This window comes from Pan paniscus, chromosome 1 (genome assembly GCF_029289425.2).
Source record: "Pan paniscus chromosome 1, NHGRI_mPanPan1-v2.0_pri, whole genome shotgun sequence".
Lineage (NCBI taxonomy): Eukaryota > Metazoa > Chordata > Mammalia > Primates > Hominidae > Pan > Pan paniscus.
The window spans coordinates 217,940,727-217,957,978 of record NC_073249.2 but is presented as its reverse complement, the minus strand read 5'-3'; the positions used below and the strand labels follow the sequence as shown (position 1 = coordinate 217,957,978).

The following is a 17,252-nucleotide window of genomic DNA, read 5'->3' as shown; positions in this document are numbered from 1 at the left end:
TTCCTGAAGCTTTATTTTTTTACAGTGTTATTGAGGTATTATTGAAGTATACAGTAAATGGCACATATTTAAAGCGTAAAATTTGGTCAGTTTTGACGTATTTGTATACCTGTGAAACTAGCGCCACAATCCAGATAATGATAATTTTTATTCTCAAAAGTTACCTCATATCTCTTTGTAGTCTTTCTCTATCCCTTCTTCTGTGGCAATTCCCGGGCAATTCCGGACCTGCCCTTTTGTCACTATATATTAGTTTACATTTTCTAGAATTTTATATAAATGGAATCATAGAGTATGTACTGTTTTTTGTCTGGAGTCTTTCACTTAGCATAGTGATTTTGAGATTCATCTATGTTGTTGTGTTTATCAATAGTTCCTTTTCATTGTTGATGAGTATTGCATTATACAGATACACCACAGTTTATTAATTCAACTGTTGATGGACTTTTAAACTGTTGCCAGTTTTTGATTATTACAAACGAAGCTGATGTGAACATTTGTGTACAAGTCTTTGTGTGGACATTTGTTTTTGTTCTGTTGGTAAATACTTAGGAGTAGGATGATTGAGTCTTATTGTAGCTCCTTAAGAAATGTCAAGGCCGGGCACGGTGGCTCACGCCTGTACTCCCAGCACCATGGGAGGCTGAGGCGGGTGGATCACAAGGTCAGGAATTTGAGACCAGCCTGGTCAACATGGTGAAACCCCGTCTCTACTAAAAATACAAAAAAAATTAGCTGGGCGTGGTGGTGGGTGCCTGTAAGCTCAGCTACTCGGGAGGCTGAGGTGGGAGAATCGTTTGAACCCAGGAGGTGGAGGTTGCAGTGAGCCAAGATTGCACCATTGCATTCCAGCCTGGGTGACAGAGCGAGACTCTGTCTCAAAAAAAAAAAAAAAAAAAAAGGAAAGAAAAGAAATGTCAAATTGTTTTCCAAAGTGATTGTACCATTTTACATTCCCACCAGAAATATGTGATTGTTCCAGTTGCTTAAAGCTTCACTTTTAGTAAGCCATTTAATGAGTTGATGAGTTTTATATATTTTTATAACATACTCTAGTAAATTATGTCATGTTTATCCTAAAGTTACTTTTTTTTGAACCGTGATAATTGCTATGAATTTTGTGCATGCTCTTTTTTTTTTAATTAAAAAAAAATTTTTTTTAGAGACACAAGGGTGTTATATGTTGCCAGGCTGGAGTGCAGCAGACAGCTTTGAACTCCTGGGCTCAAAGGAGCTTCCTGAGTAGCTGGGACTACAGGCATGTGCCATTGCACCTGCCGTGCGTACTGTTTAAACTAACTGATAGATGTTGTCTTGATCTTTTTGTGCCATATTTAAAAGCTCTAATACTTTTAGTTTTCTCCATACCTTAATCTTTTAAAAAGCATTCTGCCTCTAAATATTTCCTGCTTCTATCTTGCTTATTTTTGAATTGCCCCCATGTTATTGTTCTTTATCAGGTCAGTAAAATCAGCTTGGTGGATCTAGCAGGAAGTGAACGAGCTGATTCAACTGGTGCCAAAGGGACTCGATTAAAGGTATTTATTTTAGCAAATAAATGGCCTGATCAATAAATGGCCACTACCTGTTTTTGTAAATAAAATTTTATTGAAACACAGCTACATACATTTGTTTATGTATTGTCTATGGCTGCTTTTGCACTACAATGGCAGTGTTGTGACAGAGACCGTATGGCCCACAAAACCTAAAATAATTTGTGTCTGTCCTTCTACAGAAAAATTTTGCTGACTCCTGATCTGTAACTTCAATGGAAGGATAAGTTATCTAACTAAATAGTTAGGGAGCACATCATAGTCAGGGTGAGAGTTGAATTGCATTTTAAGGAACAGGCAGAATTTGGCTAGATGGAATTAAGAGATGGCAGTGGGAATAGGATATACAAGATTCAGATGTGAGAACAGAAATTTCATGTCGATAAGTTGAGGGAAGAAGGCTGCACACATCTGTAAGCTTTTGGAGCACAAATATCTCGAAGATACTTTAGGACTGTGAGTTAGGCATGTGGTCTCAGCATGTTATTATCAAGTGGAAAAGAGGACAGATGGAGGACTAAAGGTTGTTTTTAGAACTTGTAATAAAGAAATATGCTAGCATATGGCAAATCATATTTTATGTTCTGTATGATATAGCAGTAGTAGAAATTCTTCATCATTCTTTCATATTTGGTATTTATTTTAGGAAGGAGCAAATATTAATAAGTCCCTTACAACTTTGGGCAAAGTCATTTCAGCCTTGGCCGAGGTGGTAAGTTTTATACTTCATTATAAGGGGAGTTGTGTCTGTTCAGCAAATATACTTGATGGTATTTTATTATTGTTTATGAAGGCTGTCTTTTTGTGGCCCTTTTCTGTAATCTTGCCTTTCTCCTTTTAGAGCTTTTCAGATAAGATACTAGGTATAACACAGTTTGACTTTGTACTGAAAGTAAAAGATACTAAGGAGAACAAAAGTAAATATAGATCTGTAAAAACTAGAGCAAACACTGAAGGTTTGACTCATTTTTTTGAGCCTTATTTTATGTTTCTCACAAAAACCAAGTATATTTATTGTCTCTTCTTTTCCTGTATAATCTTTTCTGAGTAAGATGCAGTATCTTTTGGAGTATTTTGAGCAGTTTGGCTTTGGTGAATGCTGTTGATTTGAGGGCCAGTAGTTTTTTTTTTTTTTCCCCCAATAGTTTTGTTCTTTCCTACTCCTTTATGGTAGAACAGTAAAACTAAAACTATTTTTTTAAATTAGGGGCTTTGTTGTCTACATTATTTAAATTAGTCATTGTGTGTTCTAGTTTAGTTTAAAACCTCTTTTTGATTGCTAAGAAGAATGAAATGCTTTCTTGCTTGCCTTGGAGAAATCATAATCTATGACATGAAATTTAAACAAAATCTAATTTTCTACTTGGAGGCTTATCCTGTGTTCTTATTTTCTCCTTTAAATGCTTTCACCTGTAGGATAACTGCACTAGCAAGGTATGGTGGGGATTGGTAGAGATAAACTAGAATTGACTTTTATGTTTTAAATCCTCACCAGGATGTATGGAGGCATAAGTAGGAATGGAACCTTCAAAAATCTTTTCATCATTTGTTCTCTGGCTCTGGAATTTAGTGTGGCTGTAAATTTAGGGTGACCACAAATCATGAGGTTTCACACCAAAATTAATTTCTAGAACATGATATGCTTTGGAGAAGGAATTAAGAATAAAGGAACAAGGCCGGGCATGGTGGCTCATGCCTGTAATCCCAGCACTTTGGGAGGCCAAGGCGGGCGGATCATTTGAGGTCAGAAGTTTGAGACCAGTCTGGCCAACATGGTGAAACTCCGTCTCTACTAAAAATACAAAAATTAGCTGGGTGTGGTAGCGCGTGCCCATAGTGTCCCAACTATTCACGGGTTTTAAACTGAAGTTTTAGGCCTCAAGGATTACATAGTGGAGTGAAAGTTTGTTCCACTAATCTGAATGACTGAAAGGCTTAATTCTCCCTTGAGGTCTGTGCAATCTAAAATTGAACCTGCTATTGGAAATGACTTTCTGATTGGTGGATTGTGTGTCTGTGGGTAGAGTGGAATGAGATGATGTGGACATATTTAATAAGAGATGGAATTAAAATGTTTCTTGCCTACTCCCTTTCCTCCTCCTCCTCAAAACAAACAAACAAACAAACAAACAAAAAACAACAAACACCACAAGACTAGCCACTAAGAGGCCAGCCATGTAGTACCCTTTTTCTGAATAGAAAAAGTGCTTGTGCAATAGTAGGATCATCCTTAGTTTAACCTTGGATTATACCAGGACTGAATTATAAAACTGCTGATTTGCTGGAGTGGTGTTTATCAGTGAGACCCTGGCTTTCTCCTTAGTAGCTTCTTTTTTTTTTTTTTTTTTGGAGACCAGGTCTCACACTGCTGCCCAGGCTGGGGTACAGTGGCACGATCTCGGCTCAGTGCAACCTCCACCTTCTGGGTTCAAGCGATTGTCCTGCCTCAGCCTCCCAAGTAGCTGAGATTACAGGTGCCCGCCACCACCCCCGGCTAATTTTTTGTATTTTTAGTAGAGATGGGGTTTCATCACGTTGGCCAGGCTGGTCTCGAACTCCTGACCTCAAGTGATCCACCCACCTCGGCCTCCCAAAGTACTGGGATTACAGGTATGAGCCACTGCGCCCGGCCTCCCCTTAATATCTTCTTAAAAGTGTCACAACGCAGTAGTCAGCCAGCATATATTTGAGTAACTGTTACCTGTAAAGCATTTGCATTAATTTTTACTTTTAGAGAATATAATTTTTTTTCATTTAAGCACTGCCTTTTCATTGGTGCTTTTTGCTTTATCCTGTGGTAATAAGAAGGATCATGAAGAAAGCAGAATAAGTAGACTTAATAGAACATTCATCTTTCTAAATTACCAAATCATATCTCTTTCTTAGACCTTTTTACTTTTAGTCTTTGCTTTAATAATTGGATTATTTTTGGCATAATTTCCTTTCAAAGAGACCAAATGGGTATTATTTTACAAGAGTTACTAGATTTGCAACAACCCAACCAATGACATGGTGGTTGGCCAAGTAAATTCACTAACTAGATGACTTGCTCCTACACATCCAACCTGGAATGCACAAGATTAGTATTTTCCCCTGTGCAAAAATGAAAATTGAGGATGGGGTATTTGATGATGTTAGGGAATTATTGTTTATTTTGGTAAGTGTGATAATGGTCTTGTGGTGTTTTGTTTTGTTTTTAAAAAACATGACCTTTTCCTTCACAGTAAGAAAAAGGATAAAAAATGATATGGACAGGATATTAGCTAATAGTATTGTGTTGATGTTTAATTTTTTGAATTTGGTCATTGTTTTCTGTGTAAGAGAATGTTCTTATATGCTGAAGTGTTTAGGGGTAAATGGAGATGAGGTCCGCAACTGACTTCAAAATGGGTCAGGAAAATAAGTTGTAGAAAAGTGTTTGGGGGATAATTGAAAGATGATTGGCAGAGTATTTTGGTAATGGTTGAAGCTGCACGTTGGGTATGGTAGCTCATTATACTGCTCTCTCAACTGTTGTGTATATTACACAGTTTTCAAAATAAAATGTAAAATGAAAAAATTACCTTATTGCGTGAGTTTTTGGTTTTGTGAAGAATTGAAACTATGAATGATAAACTTCCACAGTGTCGGGGTTGTACTGTAATTTAATTTACTTGGGAATTTTAGACTGATTTGCCTTTCTTGGGAATTTTTTTCCCTAACGAAAAATGCTAAGACCATTTCTTTTCCTTTAATAGAGTAAAAAGAAGAAGAAAACAGATTTTATTCCCTACAGGGATTCTGTACTTACTTGGCTCCTTCGAGAAAATTTAGGTATGTTGACCACTAGTGAAAAGTAGTTATCTTTTTAACTTTGATTATCTTTTGTGGTTAATTGTCCTGTGTCTGTTTTGGAGACAAATAATCTCTAGATATTCATGTTACTACTTGAGTGTTCCTTGCCTGCTTTCATTTTTACTCCTAATTTCAGTTGGTTGGATTCCCTTGGTTTTAAGCCAGGGTATACTCCCATATCTCATTTTCTTCAGGGCATGAACTGTGCAGTAGTTGTCCTCCCGACTCCCCATACTTGCTTCAGATTATTGCTCTTTCTTCAAAGTTATTTCAAAACTCCATGCTTCTCTGAGGTGCACAAAATTATACATTGCCAACCCTTAATCCTCCTCGTTGCTGATGTTTTCAGACCTTCAAATCACTGTTCTTCGTTCACTTCTCCTACTTTTTTTTTTTTTTGAGATGGAGTTCGTGCTGTTGCCCAGGCTGGAGTGCGGTGGTGCAATCTTGGCTCACTGCAGCCTCCGCCTCCTGGGTTCAAGCAGTTCTCCTGCCTCAGCCTCCCGAGTAGCTGGGATTACAGACACACACCACCATGCCCAGCTAATTTTTTTGTACTTTTAGTAGAGACAGGGTTTTGCCATGTTGGCCAGGCTGGTCTCGAACTCCTGACCTCAGGTGATCCGCCCACCTGGGTGAAAGAGTGAGACTCCCTCTCAAAAAAAAAAAATAAAAGAAAGAAATTTGGCATTACATTAAATCTTAGGATCTGAGATTACAATATCAGATTTGACACATTCCATAAAATTTTTCTTCTAAAATGAGTGTGATTTGATACTCATGATTAATCTTTTTAGGTGGCAATTCTCGGACTGCAATGGTTGCTGCTCTGAGCCCCGCGGATATCAACTACGATGAGACTTTGAGCACTCTGAGGTACTTTCTTTTGATCTCAGTAACAACATAGACTACATTGCCATCAGAAGCCATTTTGTGATACCATGGATGTTTTTATGCTGTCTGGGTAGTTATTTATGTAAATAATGTTCCTTTCCTCTCATAACAGGGAAAACTTAGGGAAAAAGTGATTTGTATTATAATAGAATTTACCTCTTTGTGGTTTTCAGTTTCACTGGGAAAGATATGAACTTTTTATTTTTTTATCCCTCATGGATACCTAGATAAGGCAGGAGCTTTTTCATAGGAAAGATTTTTAAATTGCTCAAGTGAGATTTTGGGGTAACTTTTAGGTAATAGTGACATTTTCTTATTCATTTCTATAAAAAGAAGTGTCCCCCTTCTTGTGGTGTTTGTCGTTATAGAAATGCTGAAGTCGGCCAGGCGCAGTGGCCCCCACCTGTAATCCCAGTACTTTGGGTGGCCGAGATGGGCGGATCAGTTGAGGTCAGGAGTTTGAGACCAGCCTGGCCAACATGATGAAACCCCAAAATACAAAAATGAGTCGGGCGTGGTGCCATGCACCTGTAATCCTAGCTACTCAGGAGGCTGAGGCAGGAGAATTGCTTGAACCTGGGAGGCGGAGGTTGCAGTGAGCCGAGATGGCGCCACTGCACTCCAGCCTGGAGACAGAGCAAGACTCCGTCTCAAAAAAAAAAAAAGAAATTCTGAAGTCATAATAAGTAATAAAATTATAGGAATATGTAGCAATATTAAAAAATTACCAACATAGCCAGGTGCAGTGGTGTGCACCTGTAGTCCTAGCTACTTGGAAAGCTGAGGCAGGAGGATCACTTGAGCACAGGAGTTTGAGGCCAGCCCAGGCAACGTAGTGAGACTCTGTCTCTTAAAAAAAAAAAAAGAAAAAAACAATTACCAACAGAATGTTCATAAAAAGTTTTTTTTGTTTGTTAGTTTTTGTTTTTGAGTCTTGCTATGTGGCCCAAGCTGGAGTGCAGTGGCAAGATTGTAGCTCACTGCAGCCTCAGACACCTGGGCTCGTGTGATTCTCCTACTTCAGCCTCTCAAGTAGCTAAAACTATAGGCGCATGCCACTAGGCCTGGCTAATTTTTAAAAATTTCTTGTAGAGATGGGGGGTCTTGTTAGGTTACTCAGGCTGGTTTCAAATTCCTGGCCTCAAGTGATCCTCCCCACTTGGCCTCCTAAAGTGTTGGGATTACAGGTGTGAGCTGCCTTCCGAGGCCTGTATTTTTTTATGTATGAGTAGGTTTCATTACTTTAGTCTGGAACTCTCTACCCTTCTTCCATGAAAGACACTTGATGTAATGGAATAAACACTATACAGTCTCATAAGTTGGGTTTAAGTCCTCTCGCTGTTATTTCCATTGTGATCTTGGGCAAATCACTTAAATTCATCTGAGCCTTTTTCTTCATCTTTAATAGGTACTATAAAGCTTTATACAAATGTATTATTATCAAGGCTCATAATATGTAAACACTCAGGATATTTGATTTAGAGATAATAGTATGTTACTTATGAGAAGTAGCACATATGAGAAATGACAAGAACGAATTTTCTTTTTGGATCTAGATATGCAGATCGTGCAAAACAAATTAAATGCAATGCTGTTATCAATGAGGACCCCAATGCCAAACTGGTTCGTGAATTAAAGGAGGAGGTGACACGGCTGAAGGACCTTCTTCGTGCTCAGGGCCTGGGAGATATTATTGATAGTAAGTGAATTAAGGATCGTTACAAAATCTAATCCTTTCTTCTTCAGGGTTCTTATTCAGGGTTCTTATATTTAAAATAAACTTCAAGTTAAGGAGCATGATGAAGCTAAATGGTAATGAAAATGTTTTGTTTTGTTTTGTTTTGTTTTTCCTTAAAAAACCCAATGGAAATGATCTCTAGATTCCTTTATGTAATGTGTACCAGACTATCCATTTGAACTCAGGAAATTAGTTTTAAATCGCAAATATGTCACTAGTATTTTTGTCAGAATTCTGTTTTAGATCAGCAATGAAGTTTATTTGGAACGTTAAACCTGTTATCACTGAGCAATTAATTACTTCATAGAAATGTTATTTGAAATTTTGAGTTTTGTTTCATGGGTTGCTCTGGATTAGTGTCGTGGCAGTAATATAAGAAACGCACCATTCAAGCCTACCTTCACATAAGATTCACCTTTGAATGGCCCCCTCCCCCTGTAAAATACTGGAGTGCCCCGTGCTGCCTATGAACATATGAAGGGGAAAAGTTCAATTCCTATGAAGTTCAAGAACTACACTTCCAGAGAGTATTGTTTTACAATGTTGTATTAAAATTTATCTTAAAAAAATCTCCGTGATGTGCCTATCCAGTGGCTTATTCAGAAGTTCTCTTAAGTGAGTAAAATGGATTATTCATATAGGAATAGAATATGGTAGAATATGGGTTAGTTTAGTAAAGCATTTTTTTTTAGTGTAAAGTTAAACTTATATTCCTTGAAGTTCTAATAAGATTTTCAAGGCCTCTTCTAGTTTAATTCTTCTTATTGATTAGAGTCTGAGTTTAGATGAATACCGTTTGTAAAAATGATACCATATTCTAAGTATTAACTTTTTCATCTCCCCAAATGCCAAAAACTGCTCTGTTCCCTCTCTGTGTCACTGCTGAACCTGAACTTTGACCCTTCTCGTATTTTCCCTCCTGCTTACCTTCAGTTGATCCATTGATCGATGATTACTCTGGAAGTGGAAGCAAATGTGTGTATTTCACATATTGGTTATTTCCAGTACTCTGACTTGCTAATCTGCCTCTGCTGGATCAGCCTTAAAATAAGCTTTGCATGCCGGCAATCCTTACAGGGAAATCCCAGACAGAGCATAGTATAGAATCAGAAATGATCCTATTTTTGCCCTTCTTCATTTAGCAAACTAATCTTTGCTGAATTTCAGTTTGTGGCTTGAGTGAAGTTGAAAGGCTTAAGAATCTCTTGCTGCTTCTACTCTTCAGTTTTTCCCATTGTGATTCAATTAAATCCAAAAATCATAGATGATAGCAACTGACACTTACTGATTTTGCATAATATGCCAGGCCCTATTCTAGGCACCTTGAATATATTGTCCCTTTTAATTCTGTTAATGGCTCTGAAAATATTTTATTATGTTCCTTTTACCAATAATCATTTTTAGTCAGCAAAACTATCTATGATTTAAGAGCTCTGTAGATGTTGGGCTAAGACTCACGAGTGCTTGTGCTAAGTTGCTTTTCTCCATAACTTGGGCCTCGGAATGTTGGGCTAAGACTCAGGAGTGCTTGTGCTAAGTTGCTTTTCTCCATAACTTGGGCCTCGGAATGATTAGATAAACGTTTTTTCCTTTTTTTTTTTTTTTTTTAGACAGTCTCACTCTTGTCACCCAAGCTGGAGTGTAATGACATGATCATGGCCCACTGTAACCTTGAACTCTTGGGCTCAAGTGATCTTTCCAGCTCAGCCTCCTGAGTATCTGAGACTACAGTTGTTCGCTGCCACACCTGGCTAATTTTTTAATTTTTAATTTGTAGAGGTGAGGCGTCTTGCTGTGTTTCCCAGGCTGGTCTGGAACCCCTGACCTCAAGCAGTCCTCCTGCCTCGGCCTTCCAAACTGCTAGGATTATAGATGTCAGCCACCACACCCAACCATTCCTCTTTTCATAAGTCACAAATTAAAATAACTTAGGTGTCTAAAATGACTCAAACATTTTTAAAGAGTCACATGAACCTCGTTATTCTCTCCATATATATCTTAAGTTGGTGAGGAAATTATTTCTTACCCTTTTAAGGTAATTCATCAAGAAATTGTTATCTTAGAAGAAAAATGTCTTGATTTTGGGGCTAATTTTTAGATTTGTACTGAGTTGTTTATTTCTTTTTTTTTCTTTTTTCTTTTCTGAGATGGAGTCTTGCTTTGTCGCTAGGCTGGAGTGCAGTGGCGGAATCTCGGCTCACTGCAACTTCCGCTGCCTGGGTTCAAGCGATTTCTCCTGCCTCAGCCTCCTGAGTAGCTGGGACTATAGGTGCGCACCACCACGCCCAGCTTATTTTTATATTTTTAATAGAGATGGGGTTTCATCATGTTGGCCAGGATGGTCTCGATCTCTTGACCTCGTGATCCTCCTGCCTTGGCCTCCCAAAGTGCTGGCATTACAGGTGTGAGCCATCAAGCCCAGCCACCTGAGTTGCTTATTTCTACAGTAAGGCATGTAATGAGGCTTGGCAGACAGTGAGAAAATGCATAGGAGAAACCAAACATAGCCCTGGCTGTGGTTATGAGGTTAGGACTTAAAGGCACTATAATGTCCTGATACAGAAGTGACTCTTGGACTGCAACAGCTCTGTCTGAGATTTCCAAAGCTCAACGATACTGGTGTGGAAAAGGTGCCTTCTTCTTTTTGCTCTTGTGCTCAAGGTGTTGCCGCTGCCAGCTTGTTGCCTACCTCTTTTCTTAGCAGCTGCGGCATTTCCTGAAAGACCATGCATGACTAAGTTTTAATTCTGTATTCCTGAGGGAAAGCAGCCCTGACTCCTTCTCAGTTTCCATTTTGATCTATTTCTCTTTATTCCTTTTAGGGCTTGCATGTGACCATTGGACGTAAACTCTGTCCATCCTGGTCTTTTCTCCCGATGGCTAATTTTTTGCTCTAATCCCTATCCCCCTTTAAAAGATGCCTCTTTGCTTGTTGCCCTATGTTCTGTATTTGCAGATGGTGGTTTTCAAACTGTCTTGAAGCAACCACTGGCTTTAAGGGAGTTAAAAAACTGGCTTTAATTAAATAGTAGAGATGAGTAAGCCCAGGGAGAACTAATAGTATTTTTTTCCAGCTATGTGTATTGACTCATCTCCTTTGAGGAAAACTTACTTAGTTTTGATATGAATTTTAGTTTCTCAGGTTTAAAAATAAGCTAATTTTAAAGTTGGATTGCACCAATACTTAAGATTTACCTTTGGTATCTTTTTGCAAAGGATGACTAATGAAAGAAAGTAATGAAAGAAAGTACAAACAGCAAATTAATTAATTTTGTTGTTTGTGGCTTAATTTTTTTTTCTTTTACCAATACTGAGTTTAAAAGCAAAATTAACAGTTCTATTAAAGACTTAGTAAATGGAAGTATGTTCCTAAAACTTGCATTTTATACTAGGAAGCAGGCTTAGCAGTGACCCATGGTTGTACTGTTAGGCTAATTAAGGGCCTTAAATTAGCAAATAATCAGCCTTATTTTTTGCTTGCTCTGACAGAAGAATGGAACCTGCACTAAAACTCATTAATCTGCTAATTGTTCTTCCCTGTTGAGGAAATCAATTAGTCCTGAGTTTTTAACCAGGACTTATACAAAATTCCTCTCATTTCTATAATTACCCCTTTTTTATTTAAGACATATTAAAAATCCTTTTAGCATGTTGAAATGTTGCCATACAAAGCATACTACTCAGTGCACAAATTTTGTTTTAACTGTAACATTTTCTTGGAAATTTTTGCTGAATTACACGTAACACTGAGCCAGACCAATATGGATTATTATTGATAAATAAATGATCATTGTTTTCCCTTACTGTTACAAACTACTGGAAAAGTGTAAATCTGAAGACATTGTAGACTAGGAACACTAGAAAGACTAAATGGAAGGTAGTTTGGCTTTTTTAGGGAGAATGCCTAAGCAGTATCCTTTGAGGCTCTGGTTTATCCCCCTGCGAGATACAGCATTAACCTACATTGGAATCTTTTAGTTTGTAAATGCAGAAATGATTCTGAACCTGTAGGATACCACTATTAAAGACAGACATGTTTTAGAACTGCCATCTAGAACAGTTGTAACCTGTGTTTGTATTATAGCGTGTCTTGGTCTTGGCGCTTTAATGCTGTCCTTTATTACAACGATATTCCTTCCTGTCTTTTTTTCTTCCTCTGCTTCTTTCCCTTTTCCCTACTTTTTCTGCCTTCTCTTCTTTCTATCTCCCAGATCTGAAAGATTTTCAGAACAATAAGCATAGGTACTTGCTAGCCTCTGAGAATCAACGCCCTGGCCATTTTTCCACAGCATCCATGGGGTCCCTCACTTCATCCCCATCTTCCTGCTCACTCAGTAGTCAGGTGGGCTTGACGTCTGTGACCAGTATTCAAGAGAGGATCATGTCTACACCTGGAGGAGAGGAAGCTATTGAACGTTTAAAGGTAAGTAATAGTTCAGACTGAATACAAGGTATTCTATATAGCTCCACAAGGAAGAACTAGGAGTAAAAATCACTAAGATTTCAACTCAGCATCTGGAGAACTCTTTGACTCTTAGAAGTGTCCTGAAAATTGAATTTTCTGCTTTGTAAGTTAATTTCTTTTCATTAGAATGCCTGAGTCTGACATGGCCAGGCAGAGTTGGGAGAAGTGCATGGGCAGTTCATAGGCTGGCAAGGCAGAGTAATGGATTAATAGATGTGTACGTTAATTCTGGGATAGTACATCAAGTTACAGTGAAATTGTTTTGTTAGAAATTTATTTGGAAACGTGGTTTCATTGAAAGATGGAATTCTGTGTAGAGCCATGCTTCTGTTAATAAAGATAAAGTTTGGGCCGGGTGCAGTGGCTCATGCCTGTAATCCCAGCACTTTGGGAGGCCGAGGCGGGGTGGATCACGAGGTCAGGAGATCAAGACCATCCTGGCTAACACGGTGAGACCCTGTCTCTACTAAAAATACAAAAAATTAGCCGGGCGTGGTGGTGGGCACCTGTAGTCCCTGCTACTCCTGAGGCTGAGGCAGGAGAATGGCATGAACCCAGGAGGCGGAGCTTGCAGTGAGCCGAGATCGTGCCACTGCACTCCAGCCTGGGGGACACAGTGAGACTCCGTCTCAAAAAAAAAAAAAAAAAAAAAAGATAAAGTTTGAACATTTGAGTAGCTGTTCCAGGTTTATTCAGATAGTTATTAAATTATATCTTCTAGAAGTTCACAGAAAGCCTTGATGCCCTATGATTACTGTACAGGAAGGTTATCTCCTCCTATGCTGGTACCCATGGGGTCACAGGGCCATAGTGCTGCATGTATGCAGATTACTGGCCTATGGCTCCCAGCTTTGCTGTTGGAGGTATTTCCCAGCCCCTTGCTGGCTCTGTCAGGTTCGATCTTATCTCTTTGTATGAATATGAAAGTTAAGAGCAGCAGAGCCTTCTGACTCATAGTTGCTTCTCTTCCTCCTCAATTAATTCAGTGCACAGACAGTTGTCACCTGCAGTGCTGAAAGCTGTTCAGGAATCCTGCCACCCATCAGATGACTGTGACAGCATCATCTGCTTTGAAGCAAATATTTTTTCTTTCCCTACTTGTCACCTCCAGGAAGATAGTTTGACCCATACCTTTTAGCCATTGTGTTCAAGAGTGCTAGGGTAGGGGACACAGGGAGGACAAAGAACACTTTTTAAGAGACTGAGAAGTTGCAGTCATGCTGCCAGCCAGCAGTCTTCTTCACAGTCACTTGGTATTCCCCTTGACTGCCATTCATGCAAGGACGATAGAGAACAGTGACACATTGACACATTTAATAGGTAAAAGGCTTGCCGAAAAACTCTTTAACACTAAAGTGAATTAAGCTTGATAATTGAATATGTCAGATGCTTTCATTTTAATTTTCATGTGAGGCTGAAAAAGATTTTATATGAAGAAAGAGGTTCTGCTTTTTCTTTCTTAATCAGCCTACCTTTTCCCTTGACATTTTACTTACTTCAAAAGTACAGTGTGGGCCGGGCATGGTGGCTCACACCTGTAAACCCAGTACTTTGGGAGGCTGAGGCAGGAGGATCATTTTAGCTCAGGAGTTTAAGGCTGCAGTGAGCTGTGATTGTACTGCTGCACTCCAGCCTGAGTGACAGAGCAAGACTCTATCTCAAAAAAACATGCTTTAGAAACAAAAATAAGGCCGGGCACGGTAACTCACACCTGTAATTCCAGCACTTTGGGAGGCCAAGGTGGGCGGATCATCTGAGGTCAGGAGTTCAAGACCCGCTTGGCCAATAGTGAAACCCCATCTCTACTAAAAATACAAAAAAATTAAGCCGGGCTTAGTGGCTCATGCCTGTAATCCCAGCACTTTGGGAGGCTGAGGCAGGCAGATCACTTAAGGTCAGGAGTTCAAGACCAGCCTGGCCAACATGGTGAAACCCCATCTCAACTAAAAATAAGAAAATTAGCCAAGCATGGTGGCACACACCTGTAATCCCAGCTGCTTGGAGGGTGAGGCACAAGAATCACTTGAACTTGGGAGGCGGAGGTTGCACAGCCTGGAGATTGCGCCATTGCACTCCAGTCTGGGCGGCAGAGTGAGACTCTGTCTCAAAAAATAAATAAATAAAAATAGAAAAATTAGCCGGCCGTGGTGACGTGCATCTATAGTCCCAGCCACTCGGGAAGCTGAGGCAGGAGAATCCCTTGAACCCAGGAGGCGGAGGTTACAGTGAGCTAAGATTGCGCCAATGCCCTCCAGCCTGGGCAACAGAGCGAGACTCCATCTCAAAAACAAAAACAAAAACAAAAATAATGTGCTTGTTTCTTCCTTCAGAACATGTAAGTGGAAAGTGAGTGTTCACCTAGCAAAGGGAGAAGGAGTGAGAAATCTTTCCATTAAATGTTGTAGGCTGCAGGGTAACTTTTGCTGTTGGTAAAATTGACTTTGAAATTTTACTAAAGACCTTAGTGAAGAGGAGTGGTAAGACTCCATTCACACATTTTCTCACAATAGGCGTCAGTGACCATGTTGCTTTGCAGGGCTCTTTTCAGAGCCAGAGTGAGAAATAGGGAGCTCCTTGGGAATGAGAAGTAAAACTCCCACTTACTGAGTCCTTAATATAAAATGTTCTTTTTCTTTGGGGATCTTAAGTCTTAACTATTTGCTTATTAAAGCCTTAGCTCATACACTTGAGATTACCCTTTCCTTTGACCTTCCTCTTGATGTAAAGGAGAAATTTCTCCCTAACTGCCAAGTGGGACCAATTGAAAATAATGTCACATGTTAGGAGTCAAGACATTAACCAGACTCTTCAAGATTCAGGTAACCCAGTGTCTTCCAAATCATTTCTAGGGAATAACACTGTCATTATTCAGGGAACTCTCCTTCCGACTTCCCTATGTCCCACTAAAGCAAGACAAAACAAAACTGTATTACTTCAATCAGAAAACAAATTTCTCTGTTTTAATTCTTCCTTACGCCAAAATAAAGAACTCTTCTGTTTTCCCTAGTTTTATTCTAGAAAGAAAACAGCTTCCTTAGTGTTTTGTGTTGTCTTGAGTTTTTAATGCAGTGTGGTACTTCACTGAAGCATAAGCACCTTAGTTCTGCTCTTATTTTGTGAATGGTGAGAATTCCTTTCGGGCAGACCTGCATTTTAATGCTGCACGCAGATAACATCTTTCATCCGTAGCGCCAGGGCAATGGTTGTGCAGTAGAAATGCTTGAGAATACCTAGGAACTGGGTTCCTAAGGCATGGTGCTGCAGGAGAAAAATATTATAATGGAAAACAGCAATAGAGGAGGTTAGTTTATTTTCCTAACATTTTATTTCCCTTTGTTTCTTTTTGACTTTAAAAAAGGTCAGTTGATTGGATACTGTTTTTACACATGATGTTGCTGTGGCTTTGTTCACTGAATAGCCTTTTTCCATATGTTAGGTACTCATGTCACACCATTGTAAAGATGTTTTTTTTTTTCAGACGGAGTCTTGCTCTGTTGCCCAGGCTGGAGTGCAGTGACGCGATCTCGGCTCACTGCAACCTCCGCCTCCCAGGTTCAAGCAATTCTCCTGCCTCAGCCTTCTGAGAAGCTGGGATTACAGGCATGTACCACCACATCTGGCTAATTTTTGTATTTTTAGTAGAGACGGGGTTTCGCCATGTTGGCCAGGCTGGTCTCAAACTTCTGACTACAGGTGATCTGCCTGCCTCGGCCTCCCAAAGTGCTGGGATTACAAGCATGAGCCACCATGCCAGGTCTTCCTGTCAAATAAGGTTTTAAACATGCAGCTGTAGCCACAGCTCTCGTGTTTATTAGTCTGGCATCACAGTCAGTACTGTGAGTGCCGTTGCTTAGGCTTAGCCTATAAATATCCACAAATATCCATTACAGAAGCAGGCAAGGTCAAATGCTGTGCTAAGCAGCCCAAGGGCCACATTTGGAACCCACTTAGGAAGCATGCTATGTTCAGTACAGTAAAACCTTGGTGATTCAATGGCTTCAACAAATGTTCTGTGTAGTAAGTGTTTTTCATGGAAATATTTCTGACTTGTCCTGGTGATTTCTGTGTTTCCTTAACTGAATCATCAAGAAGAGATTAAATTGTTTAGCTATATGAACATAATTTATTAACCAGTGCTATACAAATAACTAGAGATGCAGACAGATATGACGTGAGACCAAAGAGTGAATGACACCTGAGCCTGGCATTCCTCGGAGCTTAAAGAAGAGTTCCTGGTGTCCCTCTGTTTTTTGGAATTTTTTTTTTTCAAAGAAAGGGAGGAGGATTAAAGATTTATCTCTTCAACCCCTCATTTCTGAACCATGAATCCACATTTCAAGTTCATCTTACATTAGGCCCCTAGAGTGGGGTATGGGAAGCCCTGGACACCAGCATGCCTGCCTGCCAGCAGAATGAGTTGATGCTCCTGAGACTGAATGCTGTTTTGCACTTGGCTTCCCTATTTATACTAAGTTTGCTACTCAGGCTTGAACAGAATATCCTTCACTCTTTCTTAACTTAGGGTGAACTGTTTCATAGAACATTTACTTGAAAGCCTGTTGATCCTGTTTTATTTGAAGAAAGAACAGTGAGTCAGCAAATAGCTCTAGACCTGTCTCAGTGAGTAGTGTGGGCTCACTTAGCTTCTCTGGTCTGTTGGAACACAGTGGCACCATCTTGGCTGAGTGCAACCTCTGCCTTCCAGGTTCAAGCGAATCTCCTGCTTCAGCCTCCCAAGTAACTGGGACTACAGGCGCGTGCCACTGTG

At 39.6% G+C, this 17,252-nt stretch overlaps 1 protein-coding gene across 19 annotated transcripts in view; it reads left to right on the top strand.

Moving 5' to 3' along the window:
• The window catches only part of KIF1B (kinesin family member 1B), a 211,485-nt gene that overhangs the window by 60,170 nt on the left and 134,063 nt on the right, over positions 1-17,252 (top strand). For 5 of the 19 annotated variants that reach the window (XM_063594792.1, XM_063594776.1, XM_055104000.2 and 2 more), the window contains exons 8-15: positions 1,461-1,538; positions 2,200-2,265; positions 2,970-2,987; positions 5,291-5,366; positions 6,185-6,263; positions 7,838-7,980; positions 8,953-8,994; positions 12,231-12,442. In XM_063594792.1, the coding sequence (XP_063450862.1) occupies positions 1,461-1,538; positions 2,200-2,265; positions 2,970-2,987; positions 5,291-5,366; positions 6,185-6,263; positions 7,838-7,980; positions 8,953-8,994; positions 12,231-12,442 (714 nt within the window). The remainder of the gene's footprint in view (positions 1-1,460; positions 1,539-2,199; positions 2,266-2,969; positions 2,988-5,290; positions 5,367-6,184; positions 6,264-7,837; positions 7,981-8,952; positions 8,995-12,230; positions 12,443-17,252) is intronic. The other 14 variants (XM_063594801.1, XM_063594790.1, XM_034955099.3 and 11 more) reach the window with 7 other exon arrangements.